Genomic DNA, 27,996 nt, shown 5'->3' with positions numbered 1-27,996 from the left:
ATGGCTATAGGTGCTGGGTTTGTATCCAGGTCCAGAACTACGACGTTGGTCATGTCATTTAAAGTTCAAATTTGTGTACACGTAGCTGTTGATGTGTTACGAGAACAATGATATTACTGGTGATTCGCTGTTAATGTTGAGATTTCCTTAGAGTGCTTGTTGCCGTTAATAGCGTTTTTCTACTGGTTCGTCCAATATAAAGTTTCCAGAGCCACTCGCCATTGAGCGACCTTCAGCATGTGGATGGAAAACCTTTTAGAGAGCGAACAACTATTTTCCAATTGCCGTACAGCTTTGTAACTCCACATATTGTCTCAAGTATTTAATTTTGACTAATGATTACTGTACGATATATGTAAAATAATCTGGTTTCTCATAACTTTTGGAATGTCACTTGTTGTAATTAAGGTTAGTTTATGAGTGTTATGGGGTGTCTCATCGCTAATAACGTGTTTTCTAATATGTTTTGTATGACGATATTAGTTGACACTTAGACTGACTGCCATAAAGACCTTTGGTCTATAGTAGTCTCTTGCGGTACCCATTGTGTGTAGTCAAACGACTGTACCCCAAGGGGTTTTGGTGTTCAGAGGACCTGCAACACAGCTACGTTATGTTGGTTGTATTCGGCAGTGACCCACTTTTTTTGCTGCCAAGTATACAATTCCACATTAAAAATAATTTCGTTCACAACATGAAACAAATCGACGCTTTCCATCAACTCTGAGTGTCCCATGAAAGACATGACGAGCAGCAGTCGTTTGGGTTGACTACTGCTCCACAGCGCAAAAATGAACTTGTATATAGATACATCAAAAAATGTGTTGCATCACCCCGTAAGAACTCATGAAGATAGATGCTGACTGTGGATATCGAATCACAGACACAGTCCCTCTGACTGTTCAGAGATGTCACTAAACCCGCCCAGAGCTATAAACAATCACGCATGAGCAGCGCCTGTTACACGGAGGGTGTCCGACAGCCGATCAGCTCCAGTCACTGCACCAGGAAGGAGGTATACGCTCGTGTTGTCTGTAGTTCAACTATACCTAGACGATCAATAACGCGGTTCGATCGCGTCCGCGTGGTTACTTTGTGCCAGGAAGTTCTCTTAACAAGAGAAGTGTCCAGGCATCTCGGAGTGAAACAAAGCGATGTTGTTCGGACATGGAGGAGATACAGAGAGACGGGGAGTGTCAATGACATGCCTCGCTCAGGCCACCAAAGGGCTGCTACTGCAGTGGATGACCGCTACGTACGGATTTTGGCTCGAAAGAACCCTGACAACAGCGCCACCACGTTGAACAATGCTTTTCATGGAGCCACAGGACGTCGTGTTACGACTCCAACTGTGCGCAATAGGCTGCATGATGCGCAACTTCACTCCCGACGTTCATGGACCGAGAATGACGGAAATGGGGGATGGGATAGCGAGAGAAACCCGCCCTATACCGGCACCAACAACACTCTTCATGATTAGTCAGGAAACTAGGACAGCATTGTCGCCCCCTCACACAAGTAAAACGTCTGGATAATTGCCTTCAAGAAACCAGTATAGATCTTCAATTTCATTCTTCTCCAATCCGAACTAGCACCCTGCCTCTGGCAACCCTCTCGTCTGCCGGATGCCAAACCCTAATCATTTTTCCCCATCACCTTAAATGGTCAAACTACATGCTTAATGTTCGGTTGTAACAAAGTTCTAATACAGAAAGACGGCTTTAATGACATAAAGAGATGCATCACTTACGAACTCTTCTTGCATCTTTGTTTTATGAGACACAGTGGACTGTATGGTCGTGTGTTACGTAACATATTAATTATAAAGATCAACTCTTGATCTTTTAAAAGTGATCTTGCTGTATCATGCAAGCCGCCTGGTGATGTGAAGTACACCTCTCATCTCCCATTAGTAGCAGTAAAGCAATATTCTTACAGTTAATGAAGAACAGCAACCTTGGTTGGGAGCGTACCCAGTGCTGATGTTGCCATTTCAAACTCTTTGTACCACCTAAATATTTAAGAGTCACGTTCAATTCTGCTTAATCATCAGCCTTGCAAAAACATTTTATTACAAATTTGCATGTCACTCTTACTGAAGGTGTTATTCCCATACGTCGACCGTTGTAAGTGGCAACGTGTCATAAGTTGGTGTTTCGGATTTTCATGTGGAGAGATAACCTATAATCCTTTCTTTATCGCATCTGACGGAAAATATTGTACCAAGAAATTGTTTCTTCTTTCACCACGATATCCCTTGATACCTACTGATCAACATCTACAGCAAACTGGATGTTGTTGAAAGGAATACCATTAAACACGGCGGAAGTTCACTTACTTCCTCACTTCAGTCCTCACCTTCCACACATTTCCTTTGAAAGTCAACGAAGTAAACTCATTTATACAGGGTGTATCATAATCAATGGCGTATACCCATACAGTTGAACGTACACGATACTAGAAGCAAAACAGTCTCAGTAAACTTAGGGCCGAAAATGCATACCTTAAGAGCTGCGAGCAATTTTTTCATCTTCGATACTGTGAAAGAAATCTCTTCTGCTGCAAGTTCTATTTTGGGAAGTGGTAGTATAGACCAAAAAAAGAAAAAAAAGTCCCGCTTCTCCAGTTCGCGAAATCACTACGCCACCTGGATCGGTAAAAGTTCTGTTGTAAAACGCCAGTTTCATCAGTCCGTTTGTCGCCCCTTACGAAACTAGGAATTTTAAATAATCCCATAGCCTCTGTTCATTAGTGACTTCTTAAATGGTGCACTATCTAAGCAATGCAACAGCGAATATTACGTGTAGATGCGACTGATAAGCATGTGGTTTTTACAATGAGAGTATGAGGTTCTTGTGTATTCATAATAAGGTACCATTGTAAAAAGGTAACATTTGTGAATTGAATGTTTGTCTTATTTTTGTCTGATTTGACATCGACAGCGAGGTCATTACTGTTTGTATGTGAGTATGAATTAATGACAGTAAGAACGAAGTCTCTTTGTAAGTGTTATCGTTTAGTGTTAGCTTTTTTGCACTGTCTGCAAAAAAAAAAAAAAACTACAGGTTTTTTTCTTATTTTCAGAAAACAGACGTAACTCAGCGACTATCACTAGAAATAAAGCAAACAGTTGGTATTTATTTACTTACAGCACGATGCTTTTCACTTAGCCACATTTGTTACAGCGCCCATCTCTTCCTTGGTCTTCCCAGACTTCTTCAGCCTACTGTTTCATAATTTCTGACTATTCATTTTGTCAAGGTGTTAACTGTACTTGCTTCTTTTGCCTTCAGTTTTGGTTATTACGTTAAATGTCTTTAATTCTTTCCTAATGTCTCTGTTACTTAATCTATCTACACCGGTAAAACCTTTCCGGCCCTAAGAAATCTCATTTCATCTGCCTAGATCTTACTTTCTTATCGTCTGTAAACGACCCTCAACTTGGAACTCATCCGGAAAGCTATGTGGGAACAGTCATTAAATTACATACCTCAGTCGTGTGATTTTTTTTCTTGTTTCTAAAGTACCCGAATATTGTCGCATACATGTTTCTAAAATTTGCTACTTTCTTATCTATACCTTTAGTATTTTTGTATGTCATATCTCACATTATTTAAGTGGCTGACCTGTTCTGTTACAGTATTATTCACAATTATTTCTATTCTTATGGGTTCCCTTCCTATAAAAGTAACTGTTTTAGTTTCATTCGTGGATGTGATCATGCTGTAGTAGGCCACATGTTACAGTCCTCTCAGAATCCCCAGTTGGTGATGAAAGCTGCTGCCAGTCCTCCAGTAATATCTATCGTGGTTGCTGTATTTTCGCACATGCTTATGACGGTGCTTATTAAATGGAGTAGGAACCCTATTTTCTTCATTATGCTTAAAAAATTTTCTGTTACCTTTCTCAGACGCCTTTTTTTCTGATCAAGAAGTGGATCTCTCGATTAAATTCTGCGTGTTCTTCAGTGATCTGTTCCATCACAAATACTGCATCTGAGGTCCACTTTCCTCTACGGAACGCACTTATTCTTAACTTGGTAAGCACTCGGCTGTTACTTCTAATCTGCTATTCAGGACCCTAGCTTAAGCCTTCTATGCTGCATAACCCCTGTATGATTCTGGCAGTTCTTTCCACCTACTTTTTAAGCACCGGCATAACTTATACTTTTTCCGTTGTTTGGCATCACACTTCTCTTCCTCCACATACTGAATAGTTCTAGCAGCCTCAAATGAAGAGGAGTTCCATAGTATTTTAGGAATTTATTGTTACTGTTTATAAATTTTTTCAAGGTTATCAAAGTCTCTTGTTCATAAGTCGACCGCCGCACATCACGTGGCTGTACATATTCAGTTTCCCCATTTATTGTCCGGCCGTCTGCATATCGGAGACGATCTTACTGTTCGACCCATTTCGTTTTTTCTACTTTACTTATATGTATTGTTTCGCTGTCTGCCTGGTTGAGAGCTTTCACTATATTGAAGATTAATGATTGTCTTTCGTGGACAACATATTCGATTACGAACCGTTCCCACGATTCTTGGAGAACATCTTCCACCGCCGATTTAGCAATGTTCTTCTATTGCCTGTAAATCTGAAGACTCATCTGTCAGGTTCTTAAGATAATCGAGGTAATTTTTATGTCCCAGCTTATGGTCGTTTCAATCAACATGTTGTATGTCAAAATACAGGATGCATCACTCAAAACTTGCACCGCATATATTGCAGAAAAGGAAAGTGCTAAAGATGTGAGCACTATGGGACTTAACTGCTGAGGTCATCAGTCCCATAGAACTTACAACTACTTAAATCTAACTAACCTTAGGACATCACACACATCCAAGTCCGAGGCAGGATTCGAACCTGCGACCGTAGCGGTCCTGCGTTTCCAGACTGCAGCGCCTTTAACCGCACGGCCACTTCGGCCGGCAAGAAAAAGATTGACCAACCAACGAAAGGATAACGTCCAACAACTCGGGACGTAGAGCGTCAGAAACTTGAACGTGGTAGGGAGGCTAGAAAATCTGCAAAGGCTCAGCCTAGATATAGTAGGGGTCAGTGAAATGAAAATGAAAGAAGTCAACGATTTTTGGTCGGACGAGTATGGGATAGTATCAACACAAGCAATAAATCGTATAACGGGATTAGGATTCGTTATTAGTAGCAAGATGGGGCAAAGGGTGTGTGTCTCTGTGAACAGTTCATTAACAGGTTTGTTCATATCAGAATTGACGGCAAACCAACACCTTCAACGATAGTTCAGGTATATAAGCCGACATCGCAAGCTGAAGATGAAGAAGTAGAGAAAGTATTCGAAGATATTGAAAAGGTAATACAGTACATAAAGGGAAATGAAAACCTAATAGTCATGGGGGACTGGAATGCTGTTGTAGGGGAAGGAGTAGAAGAAAAGGTTACAGAAGAATACGGGCTGGGGACAAGGAATGAGAGAGGAGAATGACTAATTGAGTTCTGTAACAAATTTCAGTTAGTAATAGCGAATACTCTGTTCAAGAATCACAAGAGGAGGAGGTAAACTTGGAAAAGACCTGGTGATACGAGAAGATTTCAGTTAGATTACGACATGGTCAGACAGAGATTGTAAGGCGTACTCAGGAACAGATATAGATTCGGATCACAATGTAGTAATGATGAAGAGTAGGTTGAAGTTTAAGAAATTAGTCAAGAAGAATCAATACACAAAGCAGTGGGACACTGAAGTTCAAAAATTCAGATGTGTGTGAAATCTTATGGGACTCAACTGCTAAGGTCATCAGTCCCTAAGCTTACACACTACTTAACCTAAATTTTCCTAAGGACGAACACACACACCCATGTCCGAGGGAGGACTCGAACCTCCGCCGGAACCAGCCGCACGGTCCATGACTGCAGCGCCCCAGACCACTCGGCAAATCCCGCGCGGCGACACTGAAGTACATACTAAGGAATGACGAATTATGCTTGGAATTCTCTAAGGCCATAGATTCAGCAATAAGGAATAGCTCAGTACAGATGCAGATTCAGGGAAATTCAGGAATATAGAAATACTATCCGCTGATGAACGAGGTAAGTGCGAGGTGCAGGGAGACTAAGACGAAATGGCTACATGAAAAATGTGAAGAAATCGAAAAAGGAATGATTCTCGGAAGGACTGACTCAGCATACAAGAAAGTCAAAACAACCTTCAGTGAAATTAAAAGCAAGGCTGGTAACATTAAGAGTGCAACGGGAGCAGTACTGTTAAATGCAGGGCAGAAAACGGATAGTTGAAAAGAGTACATCGAAGGCCTCTATGAGGGGGAAGACTTGTCTGATGTGATAGAAGAAGAAACGTAAGTCGATTTAGAAGAGATAGGGGATCCAGTATTAGAATCAGAATTTGATAGAGCTTTGCAGGACTTCATATCAAATTAAGCAGCAGGGATAGATAACATTCCATCAGAACTTCTAAAATCGTTGGGGAAAGTAGCAACAATACGTCTATTAACCTTGATGTGGTTTACCTTGTGTGTCTGGCGACATACTATCAGACTTTCGGAAAAATATCAGCCCCACATGTCCGAAGACTGTAAGAGCTGACAAGTGCGAGAATTATCGCACAATTAGCTTAAATCACATGTGTCCAAATTGCTGACAAGAACAATATACAGAAGAATGGAAAATAAAACTGAGGATGTGTTAGGTGACGATCAGTTTGGCTTTAGGAAAGCGAAAGGCACCAGAGAGGCAATCCTGACGTTGCGGTTGATACTGCAAACAAGACTAAAGAAAAATCATAACATTTGTCGCATTTGTCGACATCGAAAAACCGTTCGACAATTTGAAGTGGTGCAAGATGTTGGAAGTTCTGAGAAAAATAGGGGAAAGCTATAGGGAGAGACGGGTAATGTACAATATGTACAGGAGCCAAGAGGAAATAATAAGAGTAGACGACCAAGAACGAAATGCTCGGATTAAAACGGGCTGAGACAGGGCTGTAGTATTTCTTCCCTACTGATCAATCTGTTCATAGAAGAAGCAAAGATGGAAACAAAAGAAAGGTTCGGGAGTGGAATTAAGATTCAAAGTGAAAGTATAACAACGATGCTATTCGATGATGATATTGCCATCCTGGGTGACACTGGAGAAGAATTACATGACCTGCTGAATGGAATGAACACAGAATAGAGATTGGGAATATATCGAAGGAAGAAGAAAATAACGAGACGTAGCAGAAATGAGAACAGCGACTAACTTAATATCACGATTGAAAGTAGATGAAGTTAAGAATTTTTGCTACATCAGAACCAGACTAGCACTGGCAAAAAGGGCACTTCTGGCCAAGAGAAGTCTACTAACATCAAATATCGGCCTTAATTTGAGGAAGAAATTTCTGAGCATGTACGTTTGAAGCACAGCGTTGTATGGTAGTGAAACATGGACTGTGAGAAAATAGAAGAGAATCGAAACACTTGAGATGTGGTGCTATAGACAAATGTTGATAATTAGGTGGACTGATTAGGTAAAGATTGAGGGGTTCTGTGCAGAATCGAAGAGGAAAGGAATATGTGGAAAACGCTGACTAGGAGAAGGTGTGTGTGTGAAATCGTATGGGACTTAACTGCTAAGGTCATCAGTCCCTAAGCTTACACACTAGTTAACCTAAATTATCCTAAGGACAAACACACACACCCATGCCCGAGGGAGGACTCGAACCTCCGCCGGGACCAGCCGCACAGTCCATGACTGCAGCTCTGACTAGGAGAAGGGACAGGATAATATGACATCTGTTAAGATATCTGGAAATGACATCCATGGTACCAGCGGAGCTTTAGAGAACACAAACTATAGAGGAAGACAGATATTGGAATATATCAAGCAAATAATTGAGGACGTAGGCTGGAAGTGCTACTCTGAGATAAGAGGCTGACACAGGAGAGGAATTAGTGGCGGGCAGCATGAAACCAGTCAGAAGACTGGTGACTAAAAAAAAATAGTCAGTAGGCATTGTTCCATTTAAGAAAATGTATGTTTGCAAAAAAAAAAAAATTCAATTTCCGCATAATTGTCTTTGCAGTTTAATGTGATACGCCCTGTATATTTCAGATACTGAATCCAAGACATTCTTGGCTTAATAGGTACATTATTTGTTTCCCGCAGTTGAAAACGATATAGTAAATAAGTAGTTACAGATCTGTTGATTAATGAAAAAGTATATCGTTACCCCCCCCCCCCCCCAAATGGTTCAAATGGCTCTGAGCACTATGGGACTCAACTGCTGAGGTCATCAGTCCCCTAGAACTTAGAACTAGTTAAACCTAACTAACCTAAGGACATCACAAACATCCATGCCCGAGGCAGGATTCGAACCTGCGACCGTAGCGGTCTTGCGGTTCCAGACTGCAGCGCCTTTAACCGCACGGCCACTTCGGCCGGCTACCCCCCCGCCGCCCCTCCCCCCAACAACCATGGATCTTGCCGTTGGTGGGGAGGCTTGCGTGCCTCAGCGATACAGATAGCCGTACCGTAGGTGCAACCACAACGGAGGGGTATCTGTTGAGAGGCCAGACAAACGTGTGGTTCCTGAAGAGGGGCAGCAGCCTTTTCAGTAGTTGCAGGGGCAACAGTCTGGATGATTGACTGATCTGGCTTTGTAACACTAACCAAAACGGCCTTGCTGTGCTGGTACTGCGAACGGCTGAAAGCAAGGGGAAACTACAGCCGTAATTTTTCCCGAGGGCATGCAGCTTTACTGTATGGTTAAATGATGATGGCGTCCTCTTGGGTAAAATATTCCGGAGGTAAAATAGTCCTCCATTCGGTTCTCCGGGCGGGGACTACTCAAGAGGACGTCGTTATCAGGAGAAAGGAAACTGGCATTCTACGGATCGGAGCTTAGAATGTCAGATCCCTTAATCGAGCAGGTAGGTTTGAAAATTAAAAAAGGGAAATGGATAGGTTAAAGTTAGATATAGTAGGAATTAGTGAAGTTTGCTGGCGGGAGGAACAAGACTTTTGGTCAGGCGAATACAGGGTTATAAATACAAAATCAAATAGGGGTAATGCAGGAGTCGGTTTAATAATGAATAAAAAAAAATAGGAGTGCGGGTAAGCTACTACAAACAGCATAGTGAATGCATTATTGTGAGAAGAGAATAGAAGCTTTCGACATGTGGTGCTACAGAAGAATGCTGAAAAATAGGAGTGCGGGTAAGCTACTACAAACAGCATAGTGAATGCATTATTGTGAGAAGAGAATAGAAGCTTTCGACATGTGGTGCTACAGAAGAATGCTGATGATTAGATGGTTAGATCATATAACTCATGAGGAGGTATTGAATAGGATTGGGGAGAAGTTTGTGGCACAACTTGACTAGAAGAAGGGATCGGTTGGTAGGACATGTTCTGAGGCATCAAGGGATCACCAATTTAGTATTGGAGGGCACCGTGGAGGGTAAACGTCATTGAGGGAGACCAAGACATGAATACACTAAACAGATTCAGAAGGATGTAGGTTGCAGTAGGTAGTGGGGGATGAAGAAGCTTGCACAGGATAGAGTAGCATGGAGAGCAGCAACAAACCAGTCTCAGGACTGAAGACCACAACAACAACATATCGTTCCCGCTTGTACACCATTCGCCGTATAAGGTCTTGGTCCACGAAACTCTTCTGATCCTAATGTTTCGTCCAGAACTGCGATGGACAACTTCAGAGGTGTTGGTCTTCCGTTAAGTCTTGCCGACCAGCAGCAATGCCATGCACTCTTCAAAACCTTCATTCTATCAATATATCGTTAGCTCAAAATCAAAAGAAAAGGATTACCGTAATAGTTCGCAAAAACGTTACTTCATATTTAATAGTCCACTGTTATCACCACAGCTTGGAAGGAATAAATAAACGAAGTACAGAATAATAAGTACATTTATTAGAGAAATGTAAGTGATTTGGGCAGTTACAAAATTCCCTTACTGTCGAAAATAGGTGAGAGGTATTTCATATACGACAAAGAGTATGGATTATCAAAGGTCTTCGCGAGAGCCTGCTCTGAATTTTCTACGTCGTTGAAAGCCCGTGCGTATTCTGCGCCGTACTTCTCCGAAGTCAGAACGAAGCCACTCATGGCGCTGAAGACAACGGCTGCAGCCAAACAGCGGTCCATGTCCCGCTGGAGTTCCTCCACGGTGTACGCGTGCGCGGCCTGCTCCATGCCCAGACGACGCAACAGGCCCACCAACGTGTCGTGGTAGAGGCGCAACAGGTCGCCCAAACGGTGGCGGTGGACCTCCTCACTGGCGTTCGAGTACAGGAAATACTGCAGGTCCGTAGCCGGGCTGGTCACGTTTGCTGCCTACAACAAAGCCACAAGCGAGTGTAGGAAATGCTACAGGCAAGGAGTGTGGTTGCTGACATTTGCAATGACGAGGAGACAACGCTCACGGAGTGGTGATTCATCAGCAAGTTTTCCTACTGCGTATTTCGAGCAGCTAATGTACCGGAGGAATGTTCACGAATAACAATGCGGTGAGGGAGCTTACTTTCGGCCGCAGTCATTTGAATTTACACATTCCGTTCCTGATACACTAATGCCAAGTAACTCCGCATTATGTGCGTTGGGAGACTACACTAAGGTAAGAAAAAGTAATGGGTAACTTGCTAATGTCGTGTCGACGACCTTTGCCTGGCGTTGTCCAGCACCTTGACGTGGCGTGGACCCAAAAAGTCATTGGAAGTCAGACACATTGAGCCATGCTACCTCTACAGGGTGGTCAGAAAATGTGTGAAATGCTTGTGGGGATGTTACAGGGCAGGTTGTACTGAGACATAAATGTTAAGAAATAAATTCCATACGTTGCTCCGTTTCCGAGTTATTTAGCGTAGAATTCAGCCAATCAGGGCGTGGCGCGCTCACACTCAAGCGGCCTGCCAGGGGTGGTGTGGCCCAACGAGTGCTTTGTCTGGTTAGCTGAAACTTGAATTTACGCGCGCGACGATCTGATTGGCTAACTTCAACGCTAAATAACTCGGAAACGGCGCAACGTATCGAATTTTTTTCTTAACATATATGTCTCAGTACAATCTGCCCTGTAACATCCCTACAAGCATTTCACACATTTTCTGACCACCCTGTATAGCCGTCCATAACTGTGAAAGTGTGCACTTACCGACCCCTCGATTATCTCCGATAAATGTTCGATGGTATTCATGTCGGACGATCTGGGTGGCCAAATCATTCGCTCGAACTGTCCAGAATGTTCCTCATCGCGAACAATTATGACCTGGTGACATGGCTCAATGTGATCCCTTAAAAATCCATTGATGTTTACGAACATGGCGTCCATGAATGGCTGCAAATGGTCTCCAAGTAGCCCAACATCCAGAAGAGCCAGCTTATTCCATGTAAACACAGCCCGCACCATTATGGAGATACAACCAGCCAGCACAGTGCCATGTTGACAATTTGGGTTCATGGCTTCAAAGGATCTCCTCCACACTCCATTTCTACCATCGGTTCTTACCAGCTGAAATCAGGACTCACGTGACCAGACCACGGTTTTGCAGTCATATAGCGTCGAACCGATAAGGTCACGAGCCCACTAGACGCGTTGCAAGGGATGTTGTGCTTTATAGAAAAGGCATTCATGTCCGTCGTCTGGGGCCACAGTCCACTAACGCCAAATTGCGCTGAGCTGTCCTAACGGATACGTTCGTGGTACGAACCACATTGATCTCTGCTGTTATTTCACGCTGTGTTGCTTGTCTGTTAGCACTGACAGCTCTCAGCAAACGCCACTGCTGTCGGTCGTTAAGTGAAGGCAGTAGGCCACCGCATTGTCCGTGGTAAGAGGCAATGCCTGGAATCTGGTATTTTCGGCCCAACCTTGATACTGAGGATTGCGGAATACTAAATTCCCTAATAAGATCAGAAATGGACTGTCCCATGCGCCTAGCTCCAACTACCATTCCGCCTTCAAAGTCTGTTAATTCCCGTCGTGCGGCCATAATCACGTCCGAAGGCTTTTGCACATGAATCACGTGACTACAAATGACAGCTCCGCCAATGCACTACCCATTTGCACCTTGCTTACGTGATCCTACCGTTATCTGTATATGAGCAACTGTCTATCCAGTCACTTTTGTCACTTCAGTGTATATCTTTCACTCTGTCATGGTGGAAGAGGTAGCGGGGAGTGGGAACGCAAATTTGGAGATTTTTAAAGCCAAATGTCTACTACATGCAAAATATGTGTACTGTTACCCATTCTTGTTCAAATTGCACACGCATATACGATGGGTCCATTGTATCCAAAATAGGAGGACGTGTTGAACTGTGTACTGGCCATGATTTTCAGTCTGCAGGCAGGTCTTATGTAACTCTACAAGCCAGATAATCCTGTGTACATTGTATGGCTGTGCGTATATCCATGGTTGCTGTATTTTCGTAGTAGTCTATGTTTATAGCGATCGTAGGTGTTATTAATTTAAAGGTGTTTATTGAGTAGGCGTTTTTTATTTGACATGTAAGCTTTTCTTAACTTCTATTTTCGATCATTTTTCGTAGATTATGACATTGTATTACCTATTGTATTGACTGAGTTAGAAGACTGGAATACATCCAGAAAATAATTGATGTCATAGGTTACAATAACCACAAGATGAAGAGGTTCGCAAAGGAGATTATTTGAGGGTAGAGGCACATGAATCAGTCAGAAGAGTAATGACCCACAAGAAAAGGTCACAAACACATGTTGTGTACTATTGGGGCAATGATGGTCATTTCAAAAATGGCTCAAATGGCTCTGAGCACTATGGGACTCAACATCTGAGGTCTTCAGTCCCCTAGAACTTAGAACTACTTAAACCTAACCAACCTAAGTACGAAAGCTCATGGCAGATTAAAACTGTGTGCCCGACCGAGACTCGGTAGCTCAGTTGGTAGAGCACTTGCCCGCGAAAGGCAAAGGTCCCGAGTTCGAGTCTCGGTCGGTCACACAGTTTTAATCTGCCAGGAAGTTTCATATCAGCGCACACTCCGCTACAGAGTGAAAATCTCATTCTGGCAACCTAAGGACATCACATACATCCATGCCCGAGGCAGGATTCGAACCTGCGACCGTAGTGATAGCGCGGTCCCAGACTGAATTGCCTAGAACCGCTCGGCCACACCGGCCGGCGATGGTCAGTTGATATAGTGACTACCTTTACTCTAAATGGCAGTCACCATGTCAATTGAGTGCAGGAGAATAGTAGGTTTTTAGTACCTCCTAGAACAATTGCAGCGTAGTAATACCGTTCTGGTATCAGAAAGAGCGCGGAATTGTAAATGCTGAGGAGAACCGCCTCTGTAGGACTTCGATGGCGATATTGCGAGATATCGGCGTCGAGGGAAAATAGTCCCACTTGTTCTTAACCTTTCCGGTGTCCGTCTCCGGTAGCTGAGTGGTAAGCGCGACAGAATGTCAATCCTAAGGGCCCGGGCCGGCCAGTGTGGCCGTTCGGTTCTAGGAGCTTCAGTCTGGAACCGCGTGACCGCTACGGTCGCAGGTTTGAATCCTGCCTCGGGCATGGATGTGTGTGATGTCTTTAGGTTAGATAGGTTCTAGGGGACTGATGACCTTAGATGTTAGTCCCATAGTGCTCAGAGCCATTTGAACCTAAAGGCCCGGGATCGATTCTCGGCTGGATCGGAAGTTTTCACCGGAACAAGGTGTTGTGTTGCCCTAATCATCATCCTTTCATCCCACTCGACGCGCAAGTCGCCGAATTTGCGTCAAATCGAAAGACTTGCACCCGGCGTACGATCTACCCGACGGGAGGCCCTTCTCACACTACATAATTTTAACCCTTCAGGTTAAGAAAAATATTTTTAAATGTAATCTAAAGCACGGAATTGAGCAAAGAGTCGCTCTGTATCCTTCATGATAGATAGACCCGTATCTGACCGCTCCGATGAAATACTAACTTTATTCGGTCAGTAAGTACTTTTACAGTGTAAATGGCTTTCCAGGCACTTCGCCGAGTGTCTGGAAAAGCAGTTGAGTATCGACAGGTTATTCTGCAGTTTCATATGATAGTAAAAGCGTACGCGAGGCAGTGATTTTGATTGTGTGCTATGAAGATTCACTGTAACTGTGATGAAATTTAGAACAACTGTAGAACCACGTATCGCAATCAAGATGCAGTCTCATCGTCGTGGGTAAAGGATTTATTGCATGGCTCGGTGCTGGTGTGAATATCCGATAAGTCTTCAAGGTTTTACCGTACGCAAGATGACCATAGAGACGAGTGCAGTTAAACGAATCTAAATTCATTGTGTGACATTGTAATGTTCAGGCGAGCGAGTGTTTGTCGTAGATGCATCATTAGAAGTACCGCGTGGAAGTGCAAAATTAATTGTTTAACGCTAAATGAAACCGGTACCTAAATTCTGTGTACGCAAAGAGTATATTGCATCGTTCCAAAGGACAGAGCCTGATTCATTGTAAAGATAATTTATGAACACAAATGTGAGGTGTCATCATAAGGCGCGTAACGGAAGACGTTAGCCTGATGCTCTGTCATTTGTGAGTTCTCGAATTAACTACAGGTGCCAAACATTACTGTAATAGCAATAGTTTGCAGTTGTAACATGTGCTTTATTGGAGGATACTGCGCCTCTGAATTACATTTCATTTATCACGGCTGGTTCATGATCTTGTTTGCTGCAATACCGTGTTTCATTACAATATTATTTGGTTGATTTGTTGCTTCACAAGATTGCTTACAGTGAATAGCATCGAGAGCGGGAGAGCTGGATTGTCTTTGAGAGCCAAACATCTTCGAGAAATACACTACTGGCCATTAAAATTGTTACACCACGAAGATGACGTGCTAAAGACACAAAATTTAACCGACAGGAAGATGATGCTGTGATATGCAAATGATTAGGTTTTCAGAGCATTCACACAACGTTGGCGCCGGTGGCGACACCTACAACGTGCTGAAATGAGGAAAGTTTCCAACCGATTTCTCATACACAAACAGCAGTTGACCGGCGTTGCCTGGTGAAACGTTGTTGTGATACCTCGTGTAAGGAGGAGAAATGCGTACCATCACGATTCCGACTTTGATAAAGGTCGGATTGTAGCCTATCGCGATTGCGGTTTATCGTATCGCGACATTGCTGCTCGCGTTGGTCGAGATCCAATGACTGTTAGCAGAATATGGAATCGGTGGGTTCAGGAGGGTAATACGAAACGCTGTGCTGGATCCCAACAGCCTCGTATCATTAGCAGTCGAGATGACAGACATCCGCATGACTGCAACGGATCGTGCAGCCCAGTATCGATCACTGAGTCAACAGATGGGGACGTTTGCAAGTCAACAACCATTTGCACGAACAGTTTGACGACGTTTGTAGCAGCCTGGACTATTATCTCGGAGACCATGGCTGCGGTTACCCCTGACGCTGCATCACAGACAGGAGCGCCTGCGATGGTGTACTCAACAACTAACCTGGGTGCACGAATGGCAAAACGTAATTTCTTCGGATGAATGCAGCTTTTGTTTACAGCATCATGATGGTCGCACCCGTGTTTCTCGACACCGAGGTGAACGCATGTTGGAAGCGTGTATTCGTCATCGCCATACTGGCGTGTCACCCGGCGTGATGGTATGGGGTGCCATTGGTTACACGTCTCGGCCACCTCTTGTTCGCACTGACGGCACTTTGAACAGTGGACGTTACATTTCAGATGTGTTACGACCCGTGGCTCTATCCCTCATTCGATCCCTGCGAAAACCTACATTTCAGCAGGATAATGCACGACCGCATGTTGAAGGTCCTGTACGGGCCTTTCTGGATACAGAAAATGTTCGACTGCTGCCCTGGCCAGCACATTCTCCAGATCTCTCACCAATTGAAAACGTCTGGTCAATGGTGACCGAGCAACTGGCTCGTCACAATACGCCAGTAACTACTCTTGATGAACTGTGGTATCGTGTTGAAGCTGCATGGGCAGCTGTATCTGTACATGCCATATAAGCTCTGTTTGACTTGTAACGCCGGAAATGCATATCCTCCTATGTCCATCTATTGTACTGTAAATTTTTTCCTTATTTTGTTACCTGAATATATGACATTTCTGTGCCTTTATATGTTGTAATTGTTTTACTATTTGTATATATATATATATATATATATATATATATATATATATATATATATATATATATATGCATTTATGTCGATGTATAATTGATTTGTTGTGTAAAGATTATTTGTATTAATACGCTGGGTCTGGCCTAGGGAAAACTATACTATCGAACGAATATATCGATAGGTCGTGTGGAGAACGAAAGTGTTTAGGATCTTTGGTAGTGTTAACTCTGTCGCGTGGAGCGCGGGCAGAGCAAGAGAGTCTGGCGGGAGTAGCGAGTGGAGCAGGTGTGTGGTGTGAAGCTCCCGCGAGTTGCCGCGCTTTCAGGGTTTGGCAGCATGTAATTGCGCTCGACTTGCGATGATAGTTTCTGACATGGTGTCGCGGACGGGAAGCATTAGCTGGCGCACATCAAGAGCCCGTTTCGTCTGGTGACCGTGTCGAGAAGAAGGCGCGCCAACATCCAGCTTCTGCAACAGCGACGGCCGACAATGAGTGACTGTCGCCACATCCTTGATCGACGGCTTCAAACCTTCAATCAACCAACAAGGAAGACTGGAAGCACGTAAAGTTTTAGAACTGTATGGCAGACCTCAGCTTTTCAAACTTTTAAAATTGTTGCATCACAAAATTACAACTACTTAGCATGAACCTTTGTTGCTCATTGTCCCAATTGCATTACCAAGCAGGGTCCTTTCCTTTTCCGAAATGAACCCGAGTGTCGTTGAAATTCAAACGCCAGCATAATTCCATTTCACTGCTTTAATTTCAAAGTCCAGTTAAAGTATTCATAGCTGGCTACAATACTTAGATTACACAAGCACAAATTAAGAGTACTAGTTTTGTTACCATATTTTAACTTACCTGTGACTGCAGCTCAGCTTGGTACGTACTAAATTTTACTATTGTTAATTGTTCAGAATCATTTAATTCAAGTTCAAAGTTAAATCTCTTATTTCTAAATTGCGTTGATTCAAGTAGCTTTTGAAATGATTGTTGAGGTAGTCCAAGACTAACCGTATTTTACTGAATTTCGATGTGCTTCAGAAAGAAAGCTCACTATTAACTTCAGTCACTAAATTAACTTTCGATTTTCCGGTTTTATTAATTCTTTTGCTAAATTAAGTGTAGCGAAATTTATTACTTCTGACAAACTTTCAGTTTTCACACTACACTTGTCAACTTTCAGTTGCCACACTTCTAGTGCTAATTATATGTGTAATAATCTTTCTTTTGCAGTTACTATAGTAATTGTCCTTAGGACTGGCGACCGTAATTTCCCCCAAATCTCAAATACCTAATTACCGCTAGTTGATTGTTAACGTAACGGCCGCACATTTACTTTCTTTATTAACTTTACCCCTATTTCAAAATTAATTTCCACCAGTTTCATTTGCATTTTTCCTTTCATTTAGATGTAACCCTTTCCTCCCTCTTTACCGACAAATTAACCTCGGTGACGATTGCTTTTCCCAAATTTCCATTAGGTACACGCGGTTTAATTTTTCACTGTCATTAAGGTCGATAAGTGAGGGGGAGGTTACAGACTCAATTCCCAGGCCTGATGTGGTTATTCTGGGTACTGATTTCTCAGGATCTAGGCACCCAAAATTCGTGAAAATGTAATCACATGTCAGTTCTAGTATAATATATTTCTCCAATGAATACCCGTTTATCATCTGCATTTCTTCTTGGTGTAGCAATTTTAATGGCCAGTAGTGTATAGAGGTCGTGGTTTGTGGTGCTTTCGTCACGTAACAACGTTAGGTGGACGTTGGCCCGCTGCGTCCCGATGTAGTACAATCTACGTTGCACTGAGGCCTTCAAGTGACTAACCACTGGTGCCGATACGTCAATAATAGAAACCAACGCATGTTATATCACATTCCAGCATTCAGTTTAGTCATAATGGTAGTCAGGTGGAATAAATCTCAAAGTAATAAACTGCTCCACCGACCCTGCTAACGTCCAACAGTCTCTTCCACACAGAACATTGGTCAAGCAAATGCATACATGAGGATTGATGTACCTCATAAACACTGTCACTGATTTAGAATCACTGGAGTTATGCAGCTGAAGACTCGATTTATGTCCAAGATGTGGCATGAGAATGGAGTACTACGCATTCATCTTCGTTCTTCTAGAGGAGGGTTTCGAAATAGGTTTTTCCGTCTTTTTGGTGGGCATGATTAATCACAAATGCATTGGAAGCCCTCTGCTGACTGTGGTACGTGGAGATTTGCTGTTAACAATTGCAGGTAGACAGCAGTCGAAGCCACACACAGAACGCATTACTGTATATGGGTCGAACGCAGATTATAGTATACAACTGATACACCCCGAGAGAACAACGTAAAACATAGTTTAATGCGCTATAAACGACTTATCACATCTCCCCCCCTCTCTCTAGAAAGCATTATGAGTATATAGTTAAACCCTACCTTGTTAGTACCCCTGTACTTTGTATCATCCTTTGACACAGCTCCATGTCAAATGGTTTTCTATTCTTTGAAAGCATCCAAGGCAGCAGTCAACTTTCATGTATTCCTTTTACATACTGGAGAATGATGTTAAAAACCATGCAGCAACTTATTTGTAAGGTATTTTTTAGCTGACACTCTATGGTTGCGATTAGTATAGACTACAGAAAGGAACTGTAAATAGTGTTTATTAGAGTTTAAGGAACGTATACCATCTTACACTGGGTCAAATATGAAATCCATTGCGTGCCGAAGTGGCCGAGCGGTTCTAGGCGCTACAGTCTGGAACCGCGCGACCGCTACGGTCGCAGGTTCGAATTCTGCCTCGGGCATGGATGTGTGTGATGTCCTTAGGTTAGTTAGGTTTAAGTAGTTCTAAGTTCTAGGGGACTGATGACGTCAGCAGCTAAGTCCCGTAGTGCTCACAGCCATTTGAACCATTTTTTGAAATCCATTCTGTAGTTGTTTATTGCAGTCCCCAAGCTAGTAACTCAGTGCTGTATAGCTAAGAGCGCTTTATCAAAACCTGTAACTTGGTTGCCGATAAATTCTAGGTCACGTCTGGGATTGTGATCCGACATACATAAAATTATTACTCTCTGTCTGGTGGTCATCCATGTTAAACAATCTAATCCAGCTGTCTTATAGCTGTCCAGGGGAAATTACTGTTTCTATGGTTACCGGTGCTTTCATCTCAACTTTTTCTCGCATTCCTCTTGCTGTCACAAGTGTGATGCTGCAGGAATATTGTATGTGAGGGCAGGAATGTATAGCCGCTTTGCAGGCAATCACCAGAGGTCCTACCACCTGCTCCTTCTGGCACCTCGATTTTTACCTCGCCATTTATGGTCGTCATATTCACCTCACTCCTACTTTGAAACACCTCGGAGTCACCCTCGACCGTCATCTCACCTGGACTCCCCATCTCCCTACGATTCAAAACGGATCCCGCAATAGAATCCACCTCCGAAACTCCTGTCTGGCCGGACATGGGGACTGCATCCTTCCACCATCCTTCACACCTACAAATCCTTGATCCACCCCATGCTTTGTTATGCCAGTGTCTCCTGGATTTCTACCCCACCCAAATTATATAAAGCCCTCCAAATCCTTGAACGCCATGAACTTTGCTTTGCCTTCCGTAACTGCCTCCTGTCCCACATGCATGAACCCTCTATGACCTCATCCCTTTCCCACATCTTCTCCTTTTCCTCCAACATATCCACACCTTGTATGTCGTCTGCAGACTCGATCCCCCCCACCCACTGGTGTCTGCTAGCATCCCCACCCCATCGCCACGCCTTTACTGTTGTGTCCCACCCTCTCTCCGTCTCCACACTCTCCATATCCTTTCCCAATGCATCTTCTAGCACCTACCCTTCCTGGATGTTGAGCTTCGCCCTGATATCTACCCCTCCTACTAACCCTAACCCCACCTTCCCCTCCCACTCCTCAGGGCTCCCTCTCTCCTCCTCTTCCCTTCCCCTCAGTGCGTTTTTCCTCCCTCCTACGCCCCTCCCTTCCCAGTGTACCCCTTCTGTGTCTACAGACCCTCCTGACTTGCCTTCCCTTTCTATCTCCCACACAGCCCATCTCCTTGCCCTTGGTGCACTACCCCACCCAATTTCTTTTCATCCCATCCCCTCCAGCCCCCATCCCCTGCTGCCCCTTCCCATTTTTCACTCCTCTCAGACCTCCCCTCCCTCTGCAGGTCTCTCCTCGCAGGTTTTACTCTTCATTGTGCGTGCTCCGTGTCATACAGTGGCTTTTAAGTGTTGGCATGTTTTAATACTGTGGCCAACGATTAATATGTGCATGTGGCTTCAGTGTTTTTTATGTGCTGCACATCGCCCACTATGTTTTCTTTTTCTCTGACTTATGTGGACTTTTTTAACTGTCTCACATGAAAATCTCTGTTAACCCCCAATGTCACCCTGTACTGTGTTCTGATATCTCCCTTTACCACATTTTCTATGTCTCATATCCCTCTTTTCTTTAAATGTATCACTTGGCTGAAGGGCGGCACATTGTGCTGCTGCCAGCCCTTTGCTGGCCGTATGGGGCAGGGGAATGAAATCACAAAAAAAAAAAAAAAAAAAAGCCACTCTAGCATCTTGTGGTTTGGAGTCCCACAACTTCCAAATCGAAGATTTCTACTGCCTGTTCTACCCTCGAGGGTGAAATCGAAGCTTTTGAAGGAACCCCCAGTCACTTTCTACTGTCGTCTGTCCATCTGTCCATTTGCCCGTTTGTCCAGCCGTCCGTCTGCTGCCACTGCTCAGTCCCCATCTCCTCATTGCCCCTTCTTCTTTCTCTTGCCCTACTTTGGTGACATCTGTAGACTGCGCAGTCCACCATGGACACCTCCATCACCACAATCATATGCACCTTCCCTTCCCCTACCCCAACCATTACGTTGGAGTACCTCCTCTGGGCTTCTCCCTGTCTGCTTCACCTCCCCTCCTCACAGTCTCCTCCCCATCCATCTCTGCCCACCCCTCTATCCCCATCTGTATACCGCCTCTGCTCCCACTCATGCTCCTGCCCCCACTCCTGCTGCTACCACCTGTCAGGATGACTTTGTCCCACTCCCCCTTAAGCCTGCTATGACCACTCCTGCTTCCCCTGCCTGTGTCACCACTTTCCACGCTACAGTCGCTACCATGGAGCACCCACACTGCCTCCAAGAGGCGCCTGCCTCCCACCACCTTCCAATCCAACCAGTCCCACATCCCTCTTCCCAGGCCACCCACGCCAAAAATATCCAAACTGCCAAAGTGCTAAGTTCACCTCCACCCCCTCCTCCAAGAAACTACTGCCTTCCCCTCTTCCTCCTGATCCCCCCTTGGACACCACCTCTCCTGCCGCATTGCCCAGACACCATTCAGCATACATTCATATTCCCAGTGCCTCCAATTGCTCATCTTATCCCTTGCAGAGACTCTGTCCTTATCTAATCGCTCTCTCTAACAGAAACTTCCCCACGTCACCTTTAGCCCACATGCTTCTGTCACACCTTTCCTTACCTCCTTCTGTTACTGTTAACCCCAAAACCCTCTTCGTCCACCAGCCCTCACTGCCATGATGGAAAAACTTAGTCCTGTGGTTACGGAGGCAAAGGTATCGGCAGAACTGAATGTCCACCCTGCGCTGGAAATCCACTCACTCCAGTTCACAGAGTCCACCTCCTCTACAGACCACCTCCTCAGACAGCCCTGATTTTCAACTAACCTGTTGACCCCTCCCATTAACCTCCTCAATCCTACCATTGCCAACAGTGTCTCCTCTCCAATGACCACCTCACCCAAAACTGCAAAAAAAAACCACATGCTCCCACTGTAAAGTGTCCCACTTCCTCAATCAGTGTCCTAAACTCGCCTCCTTCCTGCAACACCTGCCACAAACCTGACCCCATCTACTCCTCCATACGCAAGGCCACATCACCTCCCACCAACCCCAAACTACCTGTTCCCATTTGCCCCATCGATCAACCCATCCTCCCCCTCTAGACATCTTCTAGTTCCTGACCATCGTCCTCTAGAATATCTGCTCTTCCAAAATCCCCACACTCTCAACCAGAACTTCCTTGCTGCCCACCCCAACTCCAATTTGAGTACCAACATCACATACTCTCACAGCCAGGCCCTCTTCACCCTCATTCACCTAGACACCTTCGTTTAAGCCTCTCTCATCCTCCTTCCATTCCCTTCCACCATCCCTCCTGGTGTCCCAACAGTACCACTCCTATAGCTAAACATTTGCTCCCTCATACCAACAAATACCTCTTCATGTATACCCTGTCCCAGCACCAGGTCGACTTCTTCACCCTTAATGAAACCTTCCTCCAAACTCACCATGTTGTCTGCACCACTCACTACCTCCTTCACTGAACTGACAATCCTCTTCCCCTCCTGTGATGTGGGGTCACTATTGGCCACCTCAAGCATATCCCTATCTGACTACAACTGCTGCTCAATGACCCAAATGAACACCTCATCCTCAGTCTCATTTTTCCCTCCCTCACTGTCACCTGCACCAATATCTATGTCTGTCCTGCAGCTCCTCTCCCCTATGAATTCATTTCCCATGTTGACCACACCTTCTCCACCTATGTGATTGCCACAGACTACAGTATCCACAGCCATGACCCTGCAACCCTTCAGTAGTGGCATCAGTTCCTTGCTACTTTCCATGGTGACCTTATTCCCCTCCCACAGCACACTCCTCCCAAAAGTAAATTCACCATAGATACTGTCTTCAGATTCTCCAACCTCCTTGATTGTATCACCACAGACGTCCTCGACCCTGTTGGTAGCGACCACTTCCCAGGCTTTCTCACCAGCTCCTCCACCCCTTACCCCCTCCAGCCCCCACTCTGCTGCCCTCCAAAGTCTGTCCATGATTACCACCACACCGACTGGGATGCCCACTGGGAATCTATTGCCCACAGGTCAAAAGCCACCCACTTACCTTTCATCATCCCACTGATGTCACCCATGCCTCCTCCTTCCTCCAGAAGACCATCGCTGATGCCATGTTGGCCCACGTTCCTACCAAACTTATCCACCCTCACTGCTGTATTCTTCCTCCACATGCTGTCCTTCTTCTCAATGAATCCCAGTGGATTTACTGCTCCTTCCTTCGCACCTGTGACCAGGATACACTCCTCCGCCACCGGCAATGACAACACCACATCTGAAACCTGTTAACAGCAAGGAAATGCCAGACTGGCGCCAGACATGTACATGGCTCCAACTCATCCAAGTATTTCTCTGCCTTCCAGCGCCTTACTGGTAACCATCCTTCCCCCCATTATCCTCAACGACAACTGCCCCTTCTCTGACAACATTAATAAGACAAACCATTTTGCTTCCCACTTCTCTGAGATTTTCTCCATACCCAATGATCCTTACTTTGATTACACCCTCCTCCCCATAGTCCTCAAATGCTCCAATACATCCATCCTGCCACTTGCCCACGTTTTCCAGTATTTGGATCAGTTACCTCTCTCAGACATAAACACTCCCATTGCTGCACACAATGTCAAACTCATACGCTGATCCAAATGCAACACCACCCCTAATCATGATGGTGTCACCTGCCGCCACCTCAAGGAATCCCTCCCTCATTCCCAGATGTCATTGTTACCCTGTATAACATCATCCTGTCTACGAGCTTTTACCCTGAACTGTGGAAGACTTCCCACATCCTGCTGTTCCCTAAATCCCACAAACCACACCCCCCTGACACCTGTTTCTATTGTCATATCAGCCTCACCTCATTGTTCAGTAAGGTCTTCAAGTCCATCCTCTCCCATGGTATTCATCACCACATTAACCAGTGCCAACTCCTTCCCCTTATACAGCCTAGCTTCTGGCCCTCCTTCTCAGCCAACAACCAGCTGTTTAACCTTACCAATCTCCTTTCCCTCCAACGTAACTCCCATCGCCCCACTATCTTTATTTCCCTTGACTTCCAGAACACATATGACTGAGTCTGTCATCTTGGGCCCCTCTTTAAACTCCAGACCTATGGGCTTTTTCTACTGTTACAAACGGTCGTTTCCTTATAAGTGTATACTTTAACCCCCAACATCTCCCCTTATAATGTTCTTATGGCCCCCTTTTTATCGTTTTTTATAAGTATCGTTTTCATCTTTTTATTCAATGTATCATTTGACTGAAGAGTGGCGGATTGTGCCGCTGCCAGCCCTCCCCTCCCCATATGGGACAGGGAAATGAAATCACAATAAAGGAAAAATAGCCGCTCTGGGAAGCGACCAACCTCGTTTTGATGTCAAACACTGTGTCAATATTTCACCCATGATGAAACACATTCGTCTACATTGAACAACACCAATGAAATATAAACTGTAATTATATGAAAGACTACACTATTATTATGTCCTCTGCAATACAATGCAGTTATCAATTGAATTTATGGCTAAAATTCGAATTTTCGTAAAAATTTGGATCCAAGTGCCAGCTGGGAAAAACTATTGCATCATCAGAAGTTAGATGGAATTAACTGATCAATTGATTAATTTTTCATAATTAATTTGCTATCAGTTTCATACTAAAAGTGTGCCAGAACGAGATTAATTGTATTACTACCGATATCAGCTGCTTTAGACACTGAAATAATTCAATGGCAAAAGATGAAAATTTGGGCCAGACCCAGACTCGAAATTGGATTTCCCACTAAGCAGTCACCCTATCCATTTCAACTACCTGGGCATGCTTTCTATCTGACTCAAATTGTCAAATTATTGCACACTACTCATTAGCACCCCTGTCCATTTACTTTATTTGCTCACAGCATTTCCCGAATTCCTGTAAGACTTTCAGACCCTATTGCCCATCCTCGCTGAAGATACCATAGTAATCAAGCTCACAGATGTACTATATTATTCGTGTAAAGTGGGAAGTTCCAGTCTAGGTCAAAATTTAGCTTTTGCCATTGAGGAATTTCAATGCCTAATTGCAGCTGATGTCAGTACCTTCTTCAAAATATTGATATTTAAAGCCACTGTACCAAACCGATGGGGTCAGCACACATGTAGTGTATAAGTGGATAGTAGAAAAGCATAGGAACCCTAGTTGATGTGCTATACAAATGGGATTACTACTGTTCATTTGCTATTTCATTGACCTATTACATAGTCTGCAATGGGTGAGAGTATAAATTAACATTAGCAGCACAAGATGAAAAATGTTTAGTATTGTAAGGTGAAGTTAATACCATAAAATGGAGATCACTGGAGTGTGTGATTGATTTCAGTATGGTTTTTAACCAAACAAAGACAAATTTTCGACAAATAACACAGCTCATTTAGGAGTGGGGTTAATGTTGGCACTCTGCTACAAGAATCAAACCAATCTTGTAGAGGAATTCTGCCTTGTGCTAGAAAACGTTGTGGTTTTGTTTATTTCAGCACTTTTTATGCTGTCTGCATTGCGTTTGTTTATTTTCATTGGTAGGTCTACCATGCAATATACTGGTTATCAGAAGCCATTTTTATGCTGTTGTGTTTCTACTCTTTTGTGTCGAGATAACGTTTATTCCTTTCGCTTTTGTCGTTACACATTTATTTCGTACGGTTTCTTGCCAAGTACAGTGAAAAAAAACTAAAAAGGTGTCTTGTATGAGGTTGAATTCCTTTCCAATTTTCTTAGCAGGTACAGAAATAAGAAGAACTGCAACATTCACAAGATCGTCAATATGTGCATTCAGCCAGTAAATTAAATAACCAGTAGAAACCATGTGTGTATTGCAATGTTATAGAACATATTGTTATGTGTGTTGAAAAATCATACAAACAATGCTGGTTTCTTTAAAGTGTGATAGAAAGTATGGACTAATCTCACTGACAAGTGCAACTTAACATGTGGTTAGATAAGTTGTTTTATCATGTGAGATATATGTATTGTTTTAAAATGTTGCAGATCTACTAATTAATGACAGTAACAATATGTGTATTTTCCACTCAAAACCTTTATGAACTTTGATAAATACTAATAAAGACAATTTCATTTTGCTACAGAAATCAAATTTTTGTTAATTGTAAGCGATCTGCAATTATACTTGTGGAGAAATCTCTCGGTGTACATGCCGCGTCAATTCTGGATAAAACTCCAAGCTTTCGACCACTACCTCCACGGTCGTCGTCAGGGCTAAAACTGACTGTCGTGAGCTAGCGAGGTTCCCACTTTTATATGCCAAGGACGGCTTCTGATTGGCTGGAATACGTCATAGCAACAGCGATATGGCGCGTAGTGAAGTGGTGCCCTCTACTTCCATAGATGTAGTTTCTATCCTGCGTTGCTTGCAGCGCCATCCCTTGAATCAGGAGGTAAAGTGCGGGAAGTTTTTCTCTGCGATTTTTCTTTATGCAGTGCACTCTTCCAAGTGTTACTGAGTGCATAGCCGTTGTCTCTGTTAAAGTTATTATCGCTGAGTCTAATTTCGACTGCTTCCCGGATCACAGAGTCCCAGTAATTCGATGCGTGGGCTATTACTCTGGTTTCTTCAAATAAAATCTTATGCTTGTTAAGCAGGCTATGTTCAGCCACCGCTGATTTTTCCAAATACCTGTATTTTAGGTGGCGCTGGTGCTCGATGCAGCGGTCGGCAACGGTTCTTACAGACTGGCCCACGTAATTCTTGCCGCATTCGCAAGGAATAGTATAAATTCCCGGCACTCTTAAGCCGAGGCTATCCTTGACTGATCTCAACATTTCCTTAATTTTCCTAGGTGGTCGGAAAACTGGTTTTATTCCTTGCCTCTTCAGGACTCTGGCTATCTTGCTCGTTGTAGCACCGCAAAAAGGAAGCCGCGCTATATGTTGGTCCTCTTCTTGTATATGGCTGGCATCGTGTCTTACTTTCTTGGACAAAACTGATTTAATTTCACCGGCAGAATAACCATTTCTCTTGAAAACAGTCGTCAAATGGTTAATCTCGGGAACGAGGTGGTCCTTGTCGGAAATAGTCCTGGCTCTGTGTATTAAAGTATTCAGCATAGCTCTCTTCTGAGACGGATGATGGAAGCTATGGCTATGCAGATATAAGTCTGTATGGGTTGACTTCCTGTACACAGAATGGCCCAGTCGTCCATCCGGCTTTCGCTCTACCAACACATCTAAAAAAGGTAACTTCCCTTCCTTCTCTACCTCCAATGTAAATTTTATGTTTGGATGTACACCATTTAAATGTTCGACGAACTGCTGCAGCGTGTCGCTGCCGTGTGGCCAGATTAAAAAAGTATCGTCGACGTATCTGTAGAAGCATGATGGGCGGAGGTGAGCACTGTTCAACGCTCGTTCTTCAAAGTCCTCCATGAAAAAATTCGCTATAGCTGGTGACAACGGCGAACCCATAGCTGTTCCATCCGTCATTTCATAATAATTTCCACTGTATAAAAAGTAAGTGGTCGTCAAGGTGTGCCGGAACAACTTCAAAATTTCTGAGGAAAAATGAGCAGCCAACAGTTGTAAGGTGTCATCCACAGGTACTTTGGTGAACAGAGAAACCACGTCGAGGCTGACCATGATATCACTTGGGCCTATCTTCATCTGTTTTATGATATCAACAAACATTTTTGAATTCTTAATATGATGTGGGCAGTGACCAACTATAGGCGCCAACAATTTAGTTAAGTGTTTTGCAAGCCTGTACGTAGGAGAGCCAATAGCGCTAACAATCGGTCTCAACGGGACGTCCTCCTTATGAAACTTTGGCAAACCGTACAGTCTTGGTGGCCTAGGTGCTCTCGGCCGTAAGTTCTTCACCAGTTCGTCGGAGAGGCCAGAGTTTTTTAGTAGCTCCCTTGTCTTCCTGCTGAGCGCCGATGTGGGATCCCGTCTGAGAATCCGGTATGTGTTATCCTCCAGTAATAATC

At 44.0% G+C, this 27,996-nt stretch overlaps 1 protein-coding gene across 1 annotated transcript in view; it reads right to left on the bottom strand.

The window, feature by feature from the left end:
- The window catches only part of LOC126235254 (uncharacterized), a 126,106-nt gene that overhangs the window by 64,089 nt on the left and 34,021 nt on the right, over nt 1-27,996 (bottom strand). Inside the window, exon 3 of the mRNA XM_049943984.1 lies at nt 9,935-10,328. Coding sequence (XP_049799941.1) covers nt 9,935-10,328 — 394 coding nt within the window. The remainder of the gene's footprint in view (nt 1-9,934; nt 10,329-27,996) is intronic.

Source organism: Schistocerca nitens, chromosome 2 (genome assembly GCF_023898315.1).
Source record: "Schistocerca nitens isolate TAMUIC-IGC-003100 chromosome 2, iqSchNite1.1, whole genome shotgun sequence".
NCBI lineage: Eukaryota > Metazoa > Arthropoda > Insecta > Orthoptera > Acrididae > Schistocerca > Schistocerca nitens.
This window is presented reverse-complemented; position numbering and strand designations above follow the sequence as displayed.